Genomic DNA, 17,284 nt, shown 5'->3' with positions numbered 1-17,284 from the left:
CAGGGGTCCAGGGCCATGGATGGGGGCAACGTGCAGGCAATCACACTCCTTAGCTATGTGATGCTAGAGGTGTGAGAAGGGGCAGCCTGTTGGGGTGCTGGCGCGTTGCACTGTCCCCTTTGGGGCTCCCTGTCTCAAGTCTTTAAATAAAGACATTGCTGTCACTGACTTACCTTCAACCCCTTTGCAGCAGCCCGGCCACCACTCCTCAGGACCAGCCCAACCCTTCCAGCCTGTGGGTGCCGGATGCTCCCTCTTACCATGTGGTCCCCATCCGAAATGTTCCCGGCCAGCGTCAGGGCCGCACCAGTGCCCCAGCCACTCCTGAGATGCAGGGCAGGAGGGGCCAGTCACAGTCTCTGAGGTAAGACAGCTACCCCAGAGGTGCAGGGAACAATCCCATTCCCATCTCAGGTACAGCTGAGACACCCCGGGTGACACATGGCCTTGGGTACCCCTTTGCATCCCTCTCTGGGGTGCCTCTCCAAAGAGGCTGCCCTTTAGCAGAACCCAGAGCAGCTCATGCTTGAAGGATGGCAGAACTTGAGGTTTCCGGCCGTGCTCTGTTTGCTTGCACTGATAATAGTTTATAGTTTGTCTCTGACAATGCATAGTTCTCTTTTTCAGTTGATGTACAGTTGGTTCTCATTATTCATAGTAGTTATGGTCTATAACATTGCTGTAAACATACAATCTTCTATAGCAGTGGTTCTCAACCTGTGGGTCACCATTCCTTTGCGGGGAGGGAACCTAATGATCATTTCACAGGGGTTGCATTAGACCATCGAAAACCACAGATATTTATATTACAAGTAATAACAGTAGCAAAATTACGGTTATGAAGTAGCAACAAAAAACAATCTTGCAGTTAGCGGGTCACCAGAATACAAGGAACTGTGTTAAAGGGTTGCAGCATTAGGAAGGTTTAGAGTCACTGACCTATAAGGAAATACAGGTTTTGGGGACAGTGTTGATTATTAACTTTTATATATATATATATATATATATATATATATATATATATATATATGTATATATGTATATATATGGACTTCATTAACGCCAAACCCATGCCCAGTGACACTGTAACTCAGTCTGAGTGAAGTGGGCCTAGCAGTCTTACTTTCTCTCCTCCAAGTCACCTCACAGTGGTTTTGTGCTTAGAAACGGCAGACAGCAGCGTCACTTCTGGGACCATTTCAATATAAAGTAGCCAGGTATGGTGCTCCCAGCACTCAGGTGGATCTCAGAGGAGTTCCAGGCCAGAATAGGAGTAGCGAGGTTCAGAATATTCAGACTACATTGAGAGATCCTGTCACAAAACAAGCAAACGAACACATAAACAATAATATAGTGATCAGCCCCCCAGGTGCACTAAGTAATGCCACCGGAAGTGGAAAGGAAGTGTGGGCCACATCTTCCCACGGACCAGGGTCCTGTGCTAGAAGTGAACTGGTAACCAGCATTCATTTCTGTCTGCTACCCGACTGCAGATGCGCTGTGACCAGCTACCTCATCCTCCTGCCTCCAAGCCTTCCCTACATAATGGACCGCACCTCAGACTGGGAGCCCAAGCAAAACCTACCTTCCTTCCTTCCTTCCTTCCTTCCTTCCTTCCTTCCTTCCTTCCTTCCTTCCTTCCTTCCTTAAGTTGCCCTTGTCAGGGCTGTTTCGTTGTGGGGCACAGCTGGGCTGGGACCCAGGGCCTTACGAGTGATGGAGAAGCTCTCTACAGGCCCCCAACTGTACTTTTGTTGTTGTTGTTGTTGTTGTTGTTGTTGTTGTTGTTGTTACTGTTGGTAAGGGTTCCCTATGTAGTCTAGCCTGGCCTAGAAATTCACCATCCTCCTGCCTCAGCCTCCCTGGTGTGGTACCACCATACCAAGCACAGCACTTGGTCCTTATTCAGTCTCTCCCGGAGACCTGTGCTTAGAGCAATCCGAATCCTTGGCTACATCAAGTGATCATGAATGACACTTGTCATTCAGTGTGGGAAAGACACCCGACAAGAACAACTTAAGGAAGGAAGGTTTTGCTTCGGCTCATAGTCTGAGGTGCGGTCCATCATGTAGGGAAGGCGTATCCAGAGGTCTGTGTGGTTCTAGAGCCTATCAAGTTGACAAGAGTATAGCCATTACAAAAACACGGTGTATATGAATTTTGGACTTAGCAAGTCAATTTTAGCATGTGGGTGGGCTGGCATATACTAAACCTGGGAATAATGAAAGTCACTGTATGCTTTTTTTCAAGCCACCTGGTAATTGTTTTAGTCAGTATGGTCTAAAGTACCACCAAAGCCTTATCAGGTAGCATTGAAGAGCTCAGAAGTAAAACAACACATTTTATATTTTACCTACTTACCAAGGTCATTTTATAAACAATACGTGCAAAAATCTTAAAAGGCAACCCAGCCCCATGCCCAGAATATAAGCAAAGCAGGCTTTAGATTTCAGCCCTCCCTCATCCTGCGCTGCAAGCACCTGCCCTTTGAACACACGAAAGCGTTTCACATTAGTTAGGTGCTTGATGATGTCTAACCACTAAGAGTCTGAGTGAATGCTACTAACATACTGGACCCTACCTGGCTGGAAATGTGACATGGATGGAGAGAATGTTGGCTCTTCCTATCGGTGGATTGAAATCGACTGAGAAACCAAAATACTTAAAAACAAAACAAAACAAAACAAACAAACAAAGAAACAGAAAACAACGTATCAGGGCTGGAGTAATGGCTCAGCAGTTAAGAGTGCTGTCTCCAATTCTGGAGGACCATGGTTCAATTCCCAGCACCCACATAGCACCTCACAACTGTCTGTAACTCCAGTGTCCGGGGATCTGACACCCTCACACAGACGCTCATGCAGGCAAAATACCAACGCACATAAGATAAAAATAAATTGTTAAAATAATCAACATATGCACTCAACATGTACCAATTCTATTTGCTGGACTGGGATTGAACCTAAGACTTCATTCATGTTAAGCAAATATTCTTACATCTGAGCCACAATCTCCACCCTTCAGAATCTTGTTGTCATTCCTAAGTAGTACAATATATGAGGGAGTTACATGATATTTACACTGTATGAGGAGTTATAAGTACTCCAGAGATTACAGTCTACAGGGCGTATTGTATTTAATACTTCCCTATTTTGTGTGACCTGGATTTTGTGACTCAGGAATCAACTTATCCTGATGTGAAAAAGTCTGGAAGGGAACAAGAGCAGTATAGCAATATGGCATCCAGGGAGGGAATGCCCTACCTCTGCATATTAGAACAAGACTGGGTTGTATGCTCAGAGGAGGTCTGACCTAAGCAAGACCTAGTACATGCTCATTGACCTGGCCTAGGGACAGAACACTGGCATCCAAGGTCATAATTCATCACTCAGATATGGCCCCTCCCCAACTCAATGCTTCCCCATTTTCCTCTTCAGGGTGGACTCCTTCCGAGCAGGTGCGGAGGGCCGAGGTCGCAGTGCCTTTCCCCGCCGCCGCCCCACTCATTACACAGTGACGGTGCCAGACTCCTGCTTCACACCCGGCAAGCCCCCACTGCCACACCCTGCCTGCCACTCCTGCTCTGAAGACAGCGGCTCTGATGTCTCCAGCATCTCCCATCCCACCTCACCTGGCAGCAGCAGTCCAGACATCTCCTTTCTGAGGCCCCTCTGTCCCCCTGAGCCACCTCGCCACCGTGGGGCCTGGGGCCCAGCCTGTGTCAGAGAGCTGGCCACTCATTACCCTAAACTTCTGCTACCCGCTGGGTACTTCCCAACGGGGCGCTATGTGATGGTGGCCGAGGGCCACCTTCCGCCGGGCGAGTGGGAGCTGTGTCGTGCAGCCGTGGGTGCTGCCTATGACGAGGAAGGTGCACCCCTGCGTTACCAGCGACTGGTGCCCTCCCACAGCCGCATTGTGCGCACACCCTCACTAAAGGACAGTCCTGCGGGCCGGGGACTCAGCAAGGCAGCAGTCTCAGAGGAGCTCAAGTGGTGGCATGAACGCGCACGTCTCCGGAGCAGCCGCCCCCACTCGCTCGACCGCCAAGGGGCTTTCCGTGTTAGGAGTCTGCCTCCTGGGAGGGAGAGCTTCGGGCGGGCCTCCGGACCCCGGACACAGGTACAGCTTCCCATGGGGGAAGAAATTAGACCAGCAACTACTGGCTGAGTAATCACCAGTTAGGAAAATTAGGCCGAGAGAGAGAGAGAGAGAGAGAGAGAGAGAGAGAGAGAGAGAGAGAGAGAGTTGGAAAGCACTTCTGCCTTCCCTAAGGTGCCTCTTAATTGGTGCCTACTGTGTCTAGTGTCTAGCGCAAGAGTGCATACCAATGTGCCCTGGTAGAGATTGTCCTCACAGATAGCTCGGATATTTCCCCCTAATGGCTTCACGGATGATCCACAAAACAGATTAAACTTCCTCCGAACCAAACGTGCAACCCAAATTGACCCTTGGAATTTCCTGACTCTAGGGCCCAGGGACAAAGGGAGAATCTAGAAAATGGGTTTATAGAAAATAACTCACTGCCTCCAGGCTGGGAAGGAGATGGTCTCACAGTCGACAGCTAAAGAGTACCAGGTTCTGATTCTAGCCCCGCTTATACTTCATGGCCCCGTGGGTTACTTAACACTTAGGCTTCTGTTTCCCCCTCTAAAAGATAGGCATAGTAAATGAGCCCTCTCATTCATGGGGTGGATCAGAGGCTGAATAGCTAAAGCAATGTACGAGAGTCCTAGATCAGCAATAGCTCTATCACGGGGGCTCCCAGACGGTAGTGTGTGTGTGTGTGTGTGTGTGTGTGTGTGTGTGTGTGGTTGTGTGGTTGTATCGGAAGTAAGAAGGATTCTGAAAACTGACTTCGGGTAGGGGTGCAGCCTTGGTTTCTGTAAGCCTCATTTCTTCATCCTGGAACTAAGGCTAGCCGGCATGAATCCTTTCTTTATTCTCTCATCCTGATTCAGAAGGCTATGCAGGGGACACACTCTAGAAGTTACCAACAAGCTACTTCTTTGAGACCCCAGATTCCCAGCAGCCCAGCTGCATCATCCCCCGCCCCCGCCCCCACCCCCGATTCTTTAGGCTGTTGCAGCTGCCATCTCTGGCTGGGCAGCGCCCTGGCCCAGTCCCAGGCTATACACCCTCTAGCTGACATGCCTTTCCCTTCCTGCGAGCTTAGACCTGCCTTTGGTCTAGGCTTGGCTCATCCCGACCTGTCAGACAGGGACGGTGATGAGACATGAGCCCGGGAAAGGTGGAGAAGAAGGTCAGGGTGACCGTCACACCCCAAAAGGATCTGGATCAGGGGTGGTACCTGGGGGGCATCATTCCTGGGGAAGGCAGGAGCAGAGCACCGGGGCTTCACTAGCGATGGATGGTCTGTGCCTTGAGGGAAAGGGAACGGTGTGACTGAGCTTGCTGCTTCCCTGACCTCTCCACCCAGTTTGCTCAGCCTCTCCTCTCTCCCTGCCTGTGACAGGTGCCCGCCGTGTGCGTACTCCGGAGGTCGACAGACGGGGCCCCAGTGCAAGTCTTTGTGCCTGAGAATGGAGAGATCATAAGCCAAGTGTAACTCTTCCGAACGCCTTGCCTCGTGCCTCGTGCGGGAAAAGACTTCTATTGGAGCTGGAGTCCAGGACCCCCTCACCCCTAAGTGCTTCTTTCGGCTCCCCTCCCCTCATCGCGGGCCGATGACGCAGAGCTGAAACCTTTGGTTTTTTTTACATGTGTTTCCCAGAAGTCCTGACCTGAGGATTTATATCTGTGATTTGTCTTATTCTTTAATGACATGCTTTATCCCCCAGAGTCTGTCTGGCCTTTTGGACTAATGTCGAGCTGGACTCATGGACAGCATTTGTCTCCTTATGCAGGACAAGTGGCATAGAGGGCCCCTCGAGATGCCCCAGATGCTCTGGGCCCTCTTTCTGAGATCCCCGTTGCTTCTTAAGGCTGGAGGCAGGATGTGGGCTCCCCCCACAGGGGCTCTTCCCTTGTCCCCAGACGCTGGACAGAGCTCTCCTCTCCCTTTCATGTGCTCTGTGACGCACACCCAGGGCACGGGCCATTCCTGCCATGGTGTTCTTCCCACACCCTACAGTAGCCCCAACCTCCACCTGCCATACTGTATGGCTTCTGAGCCCCTTTCCCAGTGCATAGACCCCCCCCCCATCCCAGGGTATTCTCTGGATCCCTAAGTGCCTTAGATCCCAAGCCACAGAGCTGAGAGACTTCTGAGGGCTAGTGCCTCCCCACACCCGAGCGTCCTTCACATTAATTAACTTATTGGTCTTACCCAACAGCTATCTCGTGTGGTTGCACCGTGGCGGTGCCCTTGGTTGCAGGGCTGAGACTGTGCAACCTTGTGCCAAATACTTCAATAAAATCTGATTGGCCCAGCTGAGGATGAAGGATTCTGTGTGTGTGCTGAGTTGTTTGTTTGTTTGTTTGTTTGTTTTGACCAAGCGCAGACTGGGCTCCTTGAGATGGACTGCCTGGTTTGGCCACGACTTGCAAGCCGAGTGACAGACGGGAACTCAAGCTGCTTCTCTGAGCACAGGGAATCCAGCAAAGCTCCTTGAGGTCTTGAACTTTTAGCTCAAAGGTTAAAATCTGGAAAGCCCAGGTTCCATTCCCAGCCCCTTCACGGTAGCTCATGGAGACTCCTGCTCTGTGGAGTAACCTTGGGAGGTACTTCAGCACTTTTCAGATTTTTTTTTTTCACATCTGGCTTCAGATGGCCCAATGTTTTGAGGCTTATGAGAAATTGTTCTTGTGGCTGGAAAAACAGGCCTTCCTTGGGTAAGGAGGGGCTATCCATGGAACCCCTTCTGTGTTTTTGCAAAAGGGTGGCAGGGGGTGGGGGTGGGGTGGGGTGTGGGGAGAGTGGAAGGAGGCTGCGACTTTTTCTGCTGCCCTGTAGGGGGTGCTCGGGACCTGAGAGCAGAGCGCCTGCTATGGCTACAGTTTCTGGAGAGCTTGTGGCCCCAGTCTGAGGTAGCTCTGTGTCAGGCAGAGAAAGGGGTCTCTGTTTTGCCTGTCCCTCTCCACAGTCAAGGAAGAGGTAGGTCACAAAGGGCCAGGCAGATGGCTATGCAGGGTGACGCCAGTGCTGCACTTGCTGGCCAGCCCTGGAGACTAGGAATCTGGCTTTCAAGGGCCTGACTTTATTAGGCTGGGGGTTGTTCCACACTAGGGATTGGGTGGGAAGGGAAGAGAGTTCCAGGGCCTCTAGAGAAGCTGTGGGCATCCTTATCTCAGACCTGAACATCAATTTAGCTATTAACTGTGGCCAGTAAGGACTTGACTTGATTTTTGGATTTAACTTATTTTGCGGTGAGTTTGAACTTTATTTTTCCTGTGTTGGGGATGGAACTCAGGGTTTCACACTTGTTAGGCAGGTATTTGGTTTTGTGTTTTAGCCATTTGTCATCTGTTAGGCCCAGGAAAATACATTTTAGGGTTTTTTTGTTTTTGTTTATGGGTGCACCATGTGTATGCAGTGCCCACTTTGGCTAGAAGAGGGCATTAGATTCCCTGGAACTGGAGTTACCATGAGCACTTTTAACAGTTGAGCCATCTCCCCAGTTCCCACCCCCAATTCCAGGTAAAGCTTGATGGAATATCAGAGGGCTCTGTTGTGATAATCTGTCCAAGTGGCAAAGAAGGTTGAAGTATACATGTGTGTGTGTGTTGGGGGGGGGTGTTAAGGAAAAAAGGGAAGCGGGATAGCAAAGTTATTGTAAGAAACCAGCCATGAAATGTGCCAGTGTGAGGAACTGGTGGGGCATAGCTCCTTTTAGTTTCAGTCCATAGGCTAGCTCTACACCTGAGCATCCATGTCTGGGAGTGGCAGGCACGTGGAGCCCTTAGCCTCCCCTCCTGGATGGCAGAAGGGACATCCCAGGGAATGGGGAAGAACCCTCTCTGCTAAGAACAGCTTCAGGACTTGACCTTAAGACATCCAGAACCCACAGATAGAAACTTCCCTGAGAGCCAGCTTGAGTCTGAGATTGCCACAGGAGATCCTTGGCTGGTGCCTGCATGACCCATAAGGAGTCAGTGTTCTTCAAGGGGGTTGTGCATCTTCGCCTGAAACGAGATAAAATGGGGAACTAGCAAATGGGACTTAGCATGGGCACTGTCTGGTCAGTTCTTGTGGTTCTGTTGGGGGGTTTTTTGTTTGGTTTGGTTTGTTTTTTTGGTTTTGGGTTTTTTTTTGTTGTTGTTGTTGGTTTTGTTTTTGTTGTTTTGGACTCTGCCCTCATGCCATGAATAAATGCAGAGCCTCAAGATACACTGAGCAAGTGCTCTGCTATCTCCAACCCTGTCCTTGTAAATGATCAGGCTGCCTCTTGCAGCCTTCCCCTATACTAAACCTGCATCACTGAGAAGACCAGACTCTCACCAGGCCTGACTGCTGGTCTCATTACAAGCTGTCCTGTCCTGGGTGTACAAATGAATCTACACCCCGAGGAGAGAAATCTGAACAGAGTAACATTTCAGTCATCGATGTACGATGTCTTGTTAAAGCCAAGTTTATCAGGTAAGCAGTTTTCTCTAGGCTTGGGTATCACTAATCTTACTGCAGCAGTTTGGAAGTGATAATGGATCCCTGGCCCTTGCTGGAGACGTCACTCAAAGGGCACACATCGACTTACTTCTGGCTATCCCTTCCATAACTCTAGTCTCTACAGACCTGCTTCTTTTTTTTCTTTTCTTTTTTCTTTCTTTCTTTCTTTCTTTCTTTCTTTCTTTCTTTCTTTCTTTCTTTCTTTCTTTCTTTCTCTCTCTCTCTCTCTCTCTCTCTCTCTCTCTCTCTCTCTCTCTCTCTCTCTTTCTTTCTTTCTTCTTTCTTTCTTTTTTTTGACACAGGGTTTCTCTGTGTAGCCCTAGCTGTCCTGGAACTCACTTTGTAGACCAGGCTGACCTTGAACTCAGAAATTCGCCTGCCTTTGCCTCCTGAGTGCTGGGATTAAAGGTGTGCGACACCACGCCCAGCAGGCCTGCTTCTTTTGCAGGCTCATCTCCCTCAGAGGACTGGTGCTTAGCTGGATGCTGATATAATCTGAGATATTGAAAGCTTACCTAGAGGCAACTAGATGTTCAGTGGAGCCATAGATGTTTAGAGCTGATCTTTCCATACCACCTACAGGCAACAACCTCTTAACCAACACTTGATTTTTAGACCAGAGGTATCCAAGTTCCAAGTTCTTATAGCCCTAATCCTTTAAAAATTGATTTCACTTTATTTCTTTACCATGTGTGTGCATACACATGTAGAATGTGCATGCATGCCATGGCATATGTGTGGAGGTCAAAGAACAACTTCCAGGAGCTGGGTCTCTCCACCACATGGGTCTAGAACATTAAGCTTAGGCTGTCAGACTTCTTGGCCAGCTTGATAACCTGCTACGCTATTCTATTGGCCTTTCCCCGATTCCCTCTCCCTCTTCCTCCTTCTCTTCCTCCTCCTCTTCCTCTTCCTCCTCCTCTTCTAGACAGAGTCTGGCTAAATTACTCAAGCTTGTGATTCTCCTGCCTCAACCTCCTGATTAGGATTACAAGAATGTGCCGCCACGTCCCATCCCAAAGCCTATTGATATCTGCACTCTGATGCCAGGTAGACATCTCAGAATCAGCATGGCCCACGCCCCAAATGAACCCTGGCTTTGTTATTCTCTTCAGGTCAACAAATGACAACCCAAGACTTCTAGTCTCTCAGACCAAAAATTTAATTTCTTTTTTCTTGAGGCAGAGTCTTGCTATTTAGCACCATGGCACTGGCTGGCTCAGAGTCCACTTTGTAGTTCAAGCTGACCTGACAGTTACCCTGACTCTCTTTTGCAGCCTCACAGTACTAGAATTGCCAGGCGGTGCTACAATACCTATTTGATTTGTTCTTCTTTGTTTTTGTATCTAATTTTACTTTTTGATTCATGATTTTAGTATGTAGCTCAGGCAGGCTCAGAACTCAACTATATAGCTCAGGGTGGCCTCAACTCCAAGACCCTTCCTTCTACCTCTCTCTCTCCCAAGTGCTTGGATTACAGGTGTGTGCCACTATGTCTAATTAATTTTTGTTTAGTACTTGTACCAGATTATCGAACCTGGGGCCTTCAGCACGTTAGGCAAATGCTCTACCACTGAGCTACACTTCTAACCCTAAAAACAATCTTGACTTCTTTCTAGCTTCCTGGCTCACATCTTCTCTATCATCTATTTCTACTGATCATCAGCATAGATATCAGATATGACTACCTCCTGCTATCACCTCCCTCCGGGAAAGCTATCGTTTATCTCTCTGGATTATTGTTTCAGTCTCTTAACTAATCCCCTCCTTTTTTAAAGAAAACAGGCTCTTCTTATAGAGTCCAGCCTTGGACTCACTATTAGCTGAGGGTAACCCTGAACTCCTGGTTCTCTTGTCTCTGCTTTCCAAATGCTAGGATTAAAGGTGTGCACTGCTGCACTGGGCCTGTATTTTAACTTACTAAGGATCCATCTGCTTTTATCAGTTCATTGAACCCCACCACATGAAGGTCTATCCTTGCCATTGCACAGTTGTTGAAACTGGGTCTAGAGTTTCATTTGTAGCAGGCCATGGGGCTAGTGATTGGAAGGGTTGTGCTTTGGCTTTAAGCCCTGCCTAGAACCTTTTGTCTGTAGGGACAACAGTGGCCTGCACTCAGGCCCATTATCCCCAACACTCCATTGCCATAGCTCTCATTCATTTGTCTTATCCCTTCTGGACTCAACTTGGGATAATCAGGCTTTTTCCCTAGCCTTCCCTCCTAGCTTCCCTCTTTACTTCTCATTGCAGCAGGCCCTTAAGGCTATACGCATCTCCCCTTAGTTGACAAGAAAGGCTCCCAAGGCTGACTTGAGACTCAAAGTCCATTCACAATCAGGAATCTCAAAGCCAATGTTGGACAGTCCCAGAAATTTGTGGGACACTGAGAGAGGCTTGAAGTCCTTTCTCTTCCCAATCATTCTTGCATCAGTGGCCGTGTCTGATGCAGAGTGTCTCTTAAGACCATGCCTGGATGATTTTCTTGTTGGCCTCCACGTTTTCATGAGAAGTGCTACAAATTCCCATGCCGCACCTCATCTTCTCAGTGAAGGGAGAGGGGAAGAGCTGCTGTCCCTTCCTAGCCCACCTGATAAAGTCAGCTGATCACCTCCAACGACATCCCCTTTCAGGATTGTGCCAATCAGAAAAAGAAGCCTATCAGCTCATTTTGGATTTTATGGAACCAGGACAGATGGTAAGGAAATGCTTTGAGACTCTTTGGGAACTAAGGAGCTCAGTAGGAAAATCCAAAGGTCAATGCTTCCCTTAGCTCTAGCCCCGAAGCCTCCTGAATGTCACCTTCTCAGTGGCTCTTGATCTGGGGACATCTTGGAGGTCAGGCCACTAGACAGGATGGCAGTAACCCTCCTGCCTAAAGGATCTTCCTTGTAGACTCATGGCCCTACTGTCCCCAGAAGGCTACAAAGACCCTAGATAAATGATGTGTAGCACTGTCTGGTTGAGCTGGGAGTGGACAAAGGGTGGGGTGCAGGTCTCAGGTCCTGCCTTGAGACTGGCTTTGTCTTCTGTCCTAGTCCCAATTAGACAAGCTCAGTTTCCTGAATGCTGTGGCAACGTTGAGCAGCGTTGTACGTGACCAGGCCAATGGCAACATGAATAAGTACTATCCAAAAACCCTTCTGGCCAAGAAAATTGAGGTGAGAAAAAGCATATCTTCATCCTAGACCCGAGGCTGGTATCCCTCTTTGAGGTAAATTCTCATTTTTCCTGGTCTTTCTAGACATTCATCCTGGAAGAACCCCCTGAGATCTTGGACAGTAGCGTGCGCCAGCAAGCCATGCTCTGCATCGTGGCCCTGAGGTTCCTCCCCCACGGTCCCTCTCCTGACCTCTGGGGCTCTGACCCTGAGAACATGTGGGTTGGGAGGACAGGCAAAGCCTGGGAACTTGACTGGAGGATAAAGGTGGCAAAGTCTGTGGTTGCCAATTCATCAACTGGATGCCGGGATGGGGACGGGGGCTTTTGGAAATCTATTAGGAAATCTAGTGTAGGACGCCTCCCTGATCAATGTTCTCCTGCTCTGACAAGGAATCACAGGAAGACAGCCCACAGCTTTTCTGTACCTCAGAGAGTAGCTGAGCAGTTTCCCCCCAGAGGGTTTGAAAATATCCCTCCACCTCACACAGGATACCCTGGGTCCCTTGTTCACCACCACTTCTCCCCCAAGTCAGGTGAAGCCACCTTTCCACTTATGCCAGAAGCTGGATCTGGTCAACGTTAGCATCGCAAGCACGTTCTCCCTGCCTCTCATCATGCCCAGTCTAGACCGAAAGGAGAGCGCTAGTCTCTACCTCCAGGTATCCCCCATGTGTGTCTTGCTGAAGATCTCCATGGGGATGAGTTTGTCTTGGGGACCACCTCCTGTTGACTTGGTTTCCCGGCCTTCCTCCTGCTCTGGCTCCTCCCTCAGAGGCCCAAGTCCCCCGTCCTCCATTCAGCTTACTGTCATTCTGGGCTTCCCAGGGAATGGTTACACCCATACCTTTTCTCTCTGAAGCTCACACGCCATCTATGATCTTAGATAGTCTACCAACAAAATCCAGAGACTATAGGGAGTAATTGTCGAAGGGAGTGCCAAATTTTCCCAAGGATATTTGGTTTTGAAATTGGGGCTGGGAGGGGCTGGAGAGATGGCTCAGTGGTTAAGAGCACTGACTGTTCTTCCAGAGGTCCTGAATTCAATTCCCAGCAACCACGTGGTAGCTCACAACCACCTGTAATGGGATCCAATGCCCTCTTCTGGTGTGTCTGAAGACAGTGACAGTGTACTCACATATATTAAATAAATAAACAAACAAACAAACAAATAAATAAATGTTTAAAAAATAAGTAAAAGTTTAAAAACAATTGGGGCTGGGTGTATAGCTCGGTGGTAAAGCATTTGCTTAGTACCCAAGAGCCTTTGGTTCTCAGGATTGTAAAAATAAAACAAGGTCTCTGTAGGACAACTCTCTAATGCTGAGAATCCCGTGGAGGGGGTGAAGAGAGTGGTGTCAGGGAGCTAAGCAATCATGTGGCTGTCATCCTGGTGTAACCTCCATGTCTCCTCCCTTCCAGACGATTCAGGCCTTGGATGATATGCTCCAAGCTCTTGTGATGGAAGACATGAGCCCCAATATGGTTATACTGCAAAACTTTGTGGAGGTAGGTGGCTGCGGAAACCAGAAGCCCACACTGTCCCCTGCACTCTGTGCTAGGTAAGCAGGAAAGGACTATGACAAGAGTCGGTGAGGATGCAGTTCCGTGTCTCCCCCAAGGTGTTTTTAGGATGTCATCAGGACCCTTGGCATGCTGCAGTGTTAGCAGTGATCATAGTTATGCCCAGGTTACACTCAAATCTTAGTGTATTGTCGCATGGTGTCACTGCTCTGAGATCAGATCAATGTTCACTCCTCAGGCCACTCCTCTTTTTCTTAAATATAGGAGACTCAATTTTTTTTTTGACAAATTTTTACTTCCTGAGAACAAGTTTGAATTAGGAATATAGCTTAGAGTCCCTTGGAAATAACATTCATAGGAGGATCAACCATATGAACCAACCAGTACCCCCCAGAACTGTGTCTCTAGTTGCATATGTAGCAGAGGATGGCCTAGTCGGCCATCAATGGGAGGAAAGGCCCTTGGTCTTGTGAAGATCATATGCCCCAGTACAGGGAAATGTCAGGGCCAGGAAGTGGGAGTGGGTGAGTTGGGGAGCAGGGCAGGGGGAGGGNATAGAGGACTTTGGGGATAGCATTTGAAATGTAAATGAAGAAAATATCTGATAAAACATGAAAAAAAATTAAGAAAAAAAGAAAATAACATTCTTGAGTAAAATGGTTATTGCCTGGGGTACGATTTTTGCATAAGATTCCGTATGACTACAAATAAAGAGATAAGAGCGGTCAGGAGTTTTGCAGCTAGAGGAGACCTTTATTCCTCTGCAAGAGAGTGACGCAGTGCTTTGGAATGTACTGGTGTGTTTGTTGAGAGACATTTCCATGCTTTATAGACACCTCATTGTGAGTGCAATAAAAAAAACCCTGTTATCTTCTGAGTCCATGGAGGAAGGGAGGCACTGAGCTCTGAGTCCTGGTCCGGGTGAAGTCCTCAGGATTCATTACTAGGCTTCTTGTTCTCCAAAGATAAATGGTACCAGGCGTAGTGTGTATGTCTGTAAATACAACACTGAAATGCAGAAGCAGGAGGATGGCAATGAGTTTGAGGCCAATCTGGACTGGATAGGGAGACTTTGTCTTAAACATATATATTTAAATATAAAATATGTACATACATATACACACATACATAGTCTCTCAACATATAATATATATGTATAACAGAAAATAGAATAGCACCATGCCAAAGTTTTCAACCAGATTTGGAGATGGCTCAGAGGTTAAGAGCACATTGACTGCTACTCTAGAGGACCTCAGTTCAGTTCCTAGCACCCACATGGCAGCTCACCACTGTCTAACTCCAGTACCAGAGGATCCATGGCACCAGGCAGAGATGTGGTACATGCAGGCAAGATACTCATACATAAAATAAACGAATCTGTTTTAAAACGTTTTCAACCTTTCATAGAAAATGGGTTGTTTTTATTTTTTATTATTTTTTTCAAAACAGCTGTCTGCACTTTATTTCTCTCTTTTTAGTTGGAAGCAGTTTCTTTTCTCATACAATATATCCTGATTATAGTTTTCCCTCTCTCTCCTCCTCCTCTCAGTTCCTTCCCATCTCCTCTCCCCTCCGGATCCACACTCCTTCTGCATCTCCTTAGATAAGAACTGGTTTCTACACTCAAACTAGACAAAATAAAATATAATAAGACGAAGCAGAAGCTTTCCTATCCAAGTTGGACACGGCAACCCAACTGGAGTTCCAAGAATAGGCCAGAGAGTCAGAGACCGACTTGTCTACATATTCAGGAGTCCCATAAATACTAAGCTAATAGCAGACCTGGTGCAGACCCATGCGGGCCCTGTGCTTGCTGCTCCGGTCTCGGTGAGCTCACATGTACCTTGCTTAGCTGATTTAAATGGTCTTGTTTCTCCTGGTGTCCTCCCCCCTCCCCCCCCCCGGCTCTCACAGTCTTTCTGCCTCCTCTTCTGTGGGATTTCCTGAGCTAGGAGGGGAAGGATTTGATGAAGACATCCCACCTAGCCTCTGTCTGCATACTGTCTGGCTGTGGTTTTGCATCTGCTTCCATCTGCTCCAGAGGAAACCTCTCTGATGATGATTGGATAAGGTGCTGATCTATGAGTATGGCAGCATATCATTAGGAATCGTTTTATTAATTTGTTTCGTTTTGTTGCTATTTTTAGACCAGTTGTATGTGGTTTTATCCTAAGTCTTTGGGATATCTGGTCTTTGGTCCTTGGTTACCATACCAATTTCTGGCATGAGTTCTTTCTCATAGAGTGGGCCTTAAGGCAAATCAAACATTGACTGGCTACTCCAACACATTCTGTGTTACCATGGCCCTAGCCTAATTTTTAGGCAAGACAGGTTGTAAGTCAAAAGTTTTGTGACTGGGTTGGTGTCCATGTTTCTCTTTCAGTTGCCTGTAGAGTACCTTCCCACACCAAAGAGGGAGAACATAGGAAGAAGGTTCCATGTAGGCACAAGTTCAGCTTCTCCATGTTATGTGGATGTTGTCCTCAGTACCAGGAACCTACCATCAGCTTGTGGAGAGCTACCCTTCTTGTCTTAGCATCATCCTGAGTTGTTTGGAGATTTCAGTGAGATCCTATTGGCCAACAACTATATTGAATGCAAACCAGACCCACCACTGGAAACCTTGCCTGGCTACAAAAGATGGCTGGTTGAGACTCTATATCCCCATTACTAGGAGTCCTCATTGGATAGCCTTCAAGATTCCAGGAATTTTTTACTGTACTAGATTTCCATCCCACCCCACAGATTCCAGCAGTCTCTTCACACCCTCTCCCTCCATCCCATCTTCCCACCAAATTCTTCCTTCTCCCACACTCACCTGCTCCTAGTCCATCCACAAAACCTATTCTAGCTGGGTGGTGGTGGTTCACACCTTTAACCCCAGCGGAGGCAGGCAGATCTCCGAGTTTGATGCCAACCTGTCTACCAAGCAAATTCCAGGACAGCTAAGACTACAGAAAGAAATCCTGTCTTGAAGAAAAGTCTACTCTATTTCCCCTTCCTAGGAATCTATTAGTCCCATCCCACAGATCCCTCCTCTTTACCTTACCTCTTTGGGTCTATGGATTGCAGCATGGTTATCATTTACTTAACAGATAATATCTACTTATAAGTGAATTCATACCATATTTGTCTTTCTGAGTTTGGTTTACCTCACTCAGGATGATTTTTTTCTATTTCCATCTATTTGCCTGTGAATTTCATGATGTCATTTTTGTTGACAGCTGAGCAATACTCCATTGTGTAAATGTGCCACATTTTGTATATCCATTCTTTGGTTGAGGGGCATCTAGGTTGTTCCCAGCGTCTGGATATTATGAGTAAATTTGCTTTGAACATAGCTGAGCAAGTGACTTTGTAATAGGATGGAGTCATTTTTTTGGGTATATGCCCAAGAGTAGTATAGCTGGATCTTCAGGGAGATCAACTCCAATTTTCTGAGGAACTGACACATTGATTTCCATAGTGGAAAGTTTGCACTCCCATCAGCAATGGAGGGGTGTTCCCCTTGCTCTACATCCTCACCAGCATGAGCTGTCACTTCTGTTATTGATCTTAGCCATTTTGATAGGTATCAGATAGACTCTCAAAGTAGTTTTGATTTGCATTTCCCTGATGGTTAAGGATGTTGAATATTTAAGTGTTTCTCATCTACTTTGGGATTGTTCTATTGAGAATTCCATTTAGATCTGTACTCTCCTTTTTAAAGAATTATTTATTTATTTTATGTCTTCAGACACACCAGAAGAGAGCATACGATCCCATTACAGATGGTTGTGAGCCATCATATGGTTGCTGAGAATTGAACTCAGGACCTCTGGAAGAGCAGTCAGTGCTCTTAACCACTGAGCCATCGCTCTAGCCCTGTACTGTATTTTTAATTGGATTTTTTTTTTTTTGATATCTAGTTTCTTGAGTTCTTTATATATTTTGGATATTAGTCCTTGTATTAGTCAGGGTTCTCTAGAGTCACAGAACTTGCAGATAGTCTCTATATAGTAAAGGAATTTATTGATGACTTACAGTCTGCAGTCCAAA

At 47.4% G+C, this 17,284-nt stretch overlaps 2 protein-coding genes across 2 annotated transcripts in view; both read left to right on the top strand.

Moving 5' to 3' along the window:
• The window catches only part of Inava (innate immunity activator), a 20,541-nt gene extending 14,144 nt beyond the window's left edge, over window positions 1-6,397 (top strand). Inside the window, exons 8-10 of the mRNA XM_021198338.2 lie at window positions 191-364; window positions 3,438-4,122; window positions 5,477-6,397. Coding sequence (XP_021053997.1) covers window positions 191-364; window positions 3,438-4,122; window positions 5,477-5,569 — 952 coding nt within the window. The 3' untranslated portion in view covers window positions 5,570-6,397. The remainder of the gene's footprint in view (window positions 1-190; window positions 365-3,437; window positions 4,123-5,476) is intronic.
• Window positions 6,398-7,101: 704 nt separating this feature from the next.
• The window catches only part of LOC110322606 (maestro heat-like repeat-containing protein family member 7), a 34,271-nt gene continuing 24,088 nt past the window's right edge, over window positions 7,102-17,284 (top strand). The window contains exons 1-7 of the mRNA XM_021199306.1: window positions 7,102-7,329; window positions 8,430-8,539; window positions 11,197-11,261; window positions 11,602-11,724; window positions 11,808-11,887; window positions 12,255-12,384; window positions 13,145-13,231. Of these exons, the coding sequence (XP_021054965.1) occupies window positions 8,452-8,539; window positions 11,197-11,261; window positions 11,602-11,724; window positions 11,808-11,887; window positions 12,255-12,384; window positions 13,145-13,231 (573 nt within the window). The 5' untranslated portion in view covers window positions 7,102-7,329; window positions 8,430-8,451. The remainder of the gene's footprint in view (window positions 7,330-8,429; window positions 8,540-11,196; window positions 11,262-11,601; window positions 11,725-11,807; window positions 11,888-12,254; window positions 12,385-13,144; window positions 13,232-17,284) is intronic.

Source organism: Mus pahari, chromosome 5, assembly GCF_900095145.1.
Source record: "Mus pahari chromosome 5, PAHARI_EIJ_v1.1, whole genome shotgun sequence".
Lineage (NCBI taxonomy): Eukaryota > Metazoa > Chordata > Mammalia > Rodentia > Muridae > Mus > Mus pahari.
Note: the sequence above shows the minus strand (reverse complement) of the source record. Positions and strands in the feature narration are given on the sequence as shown.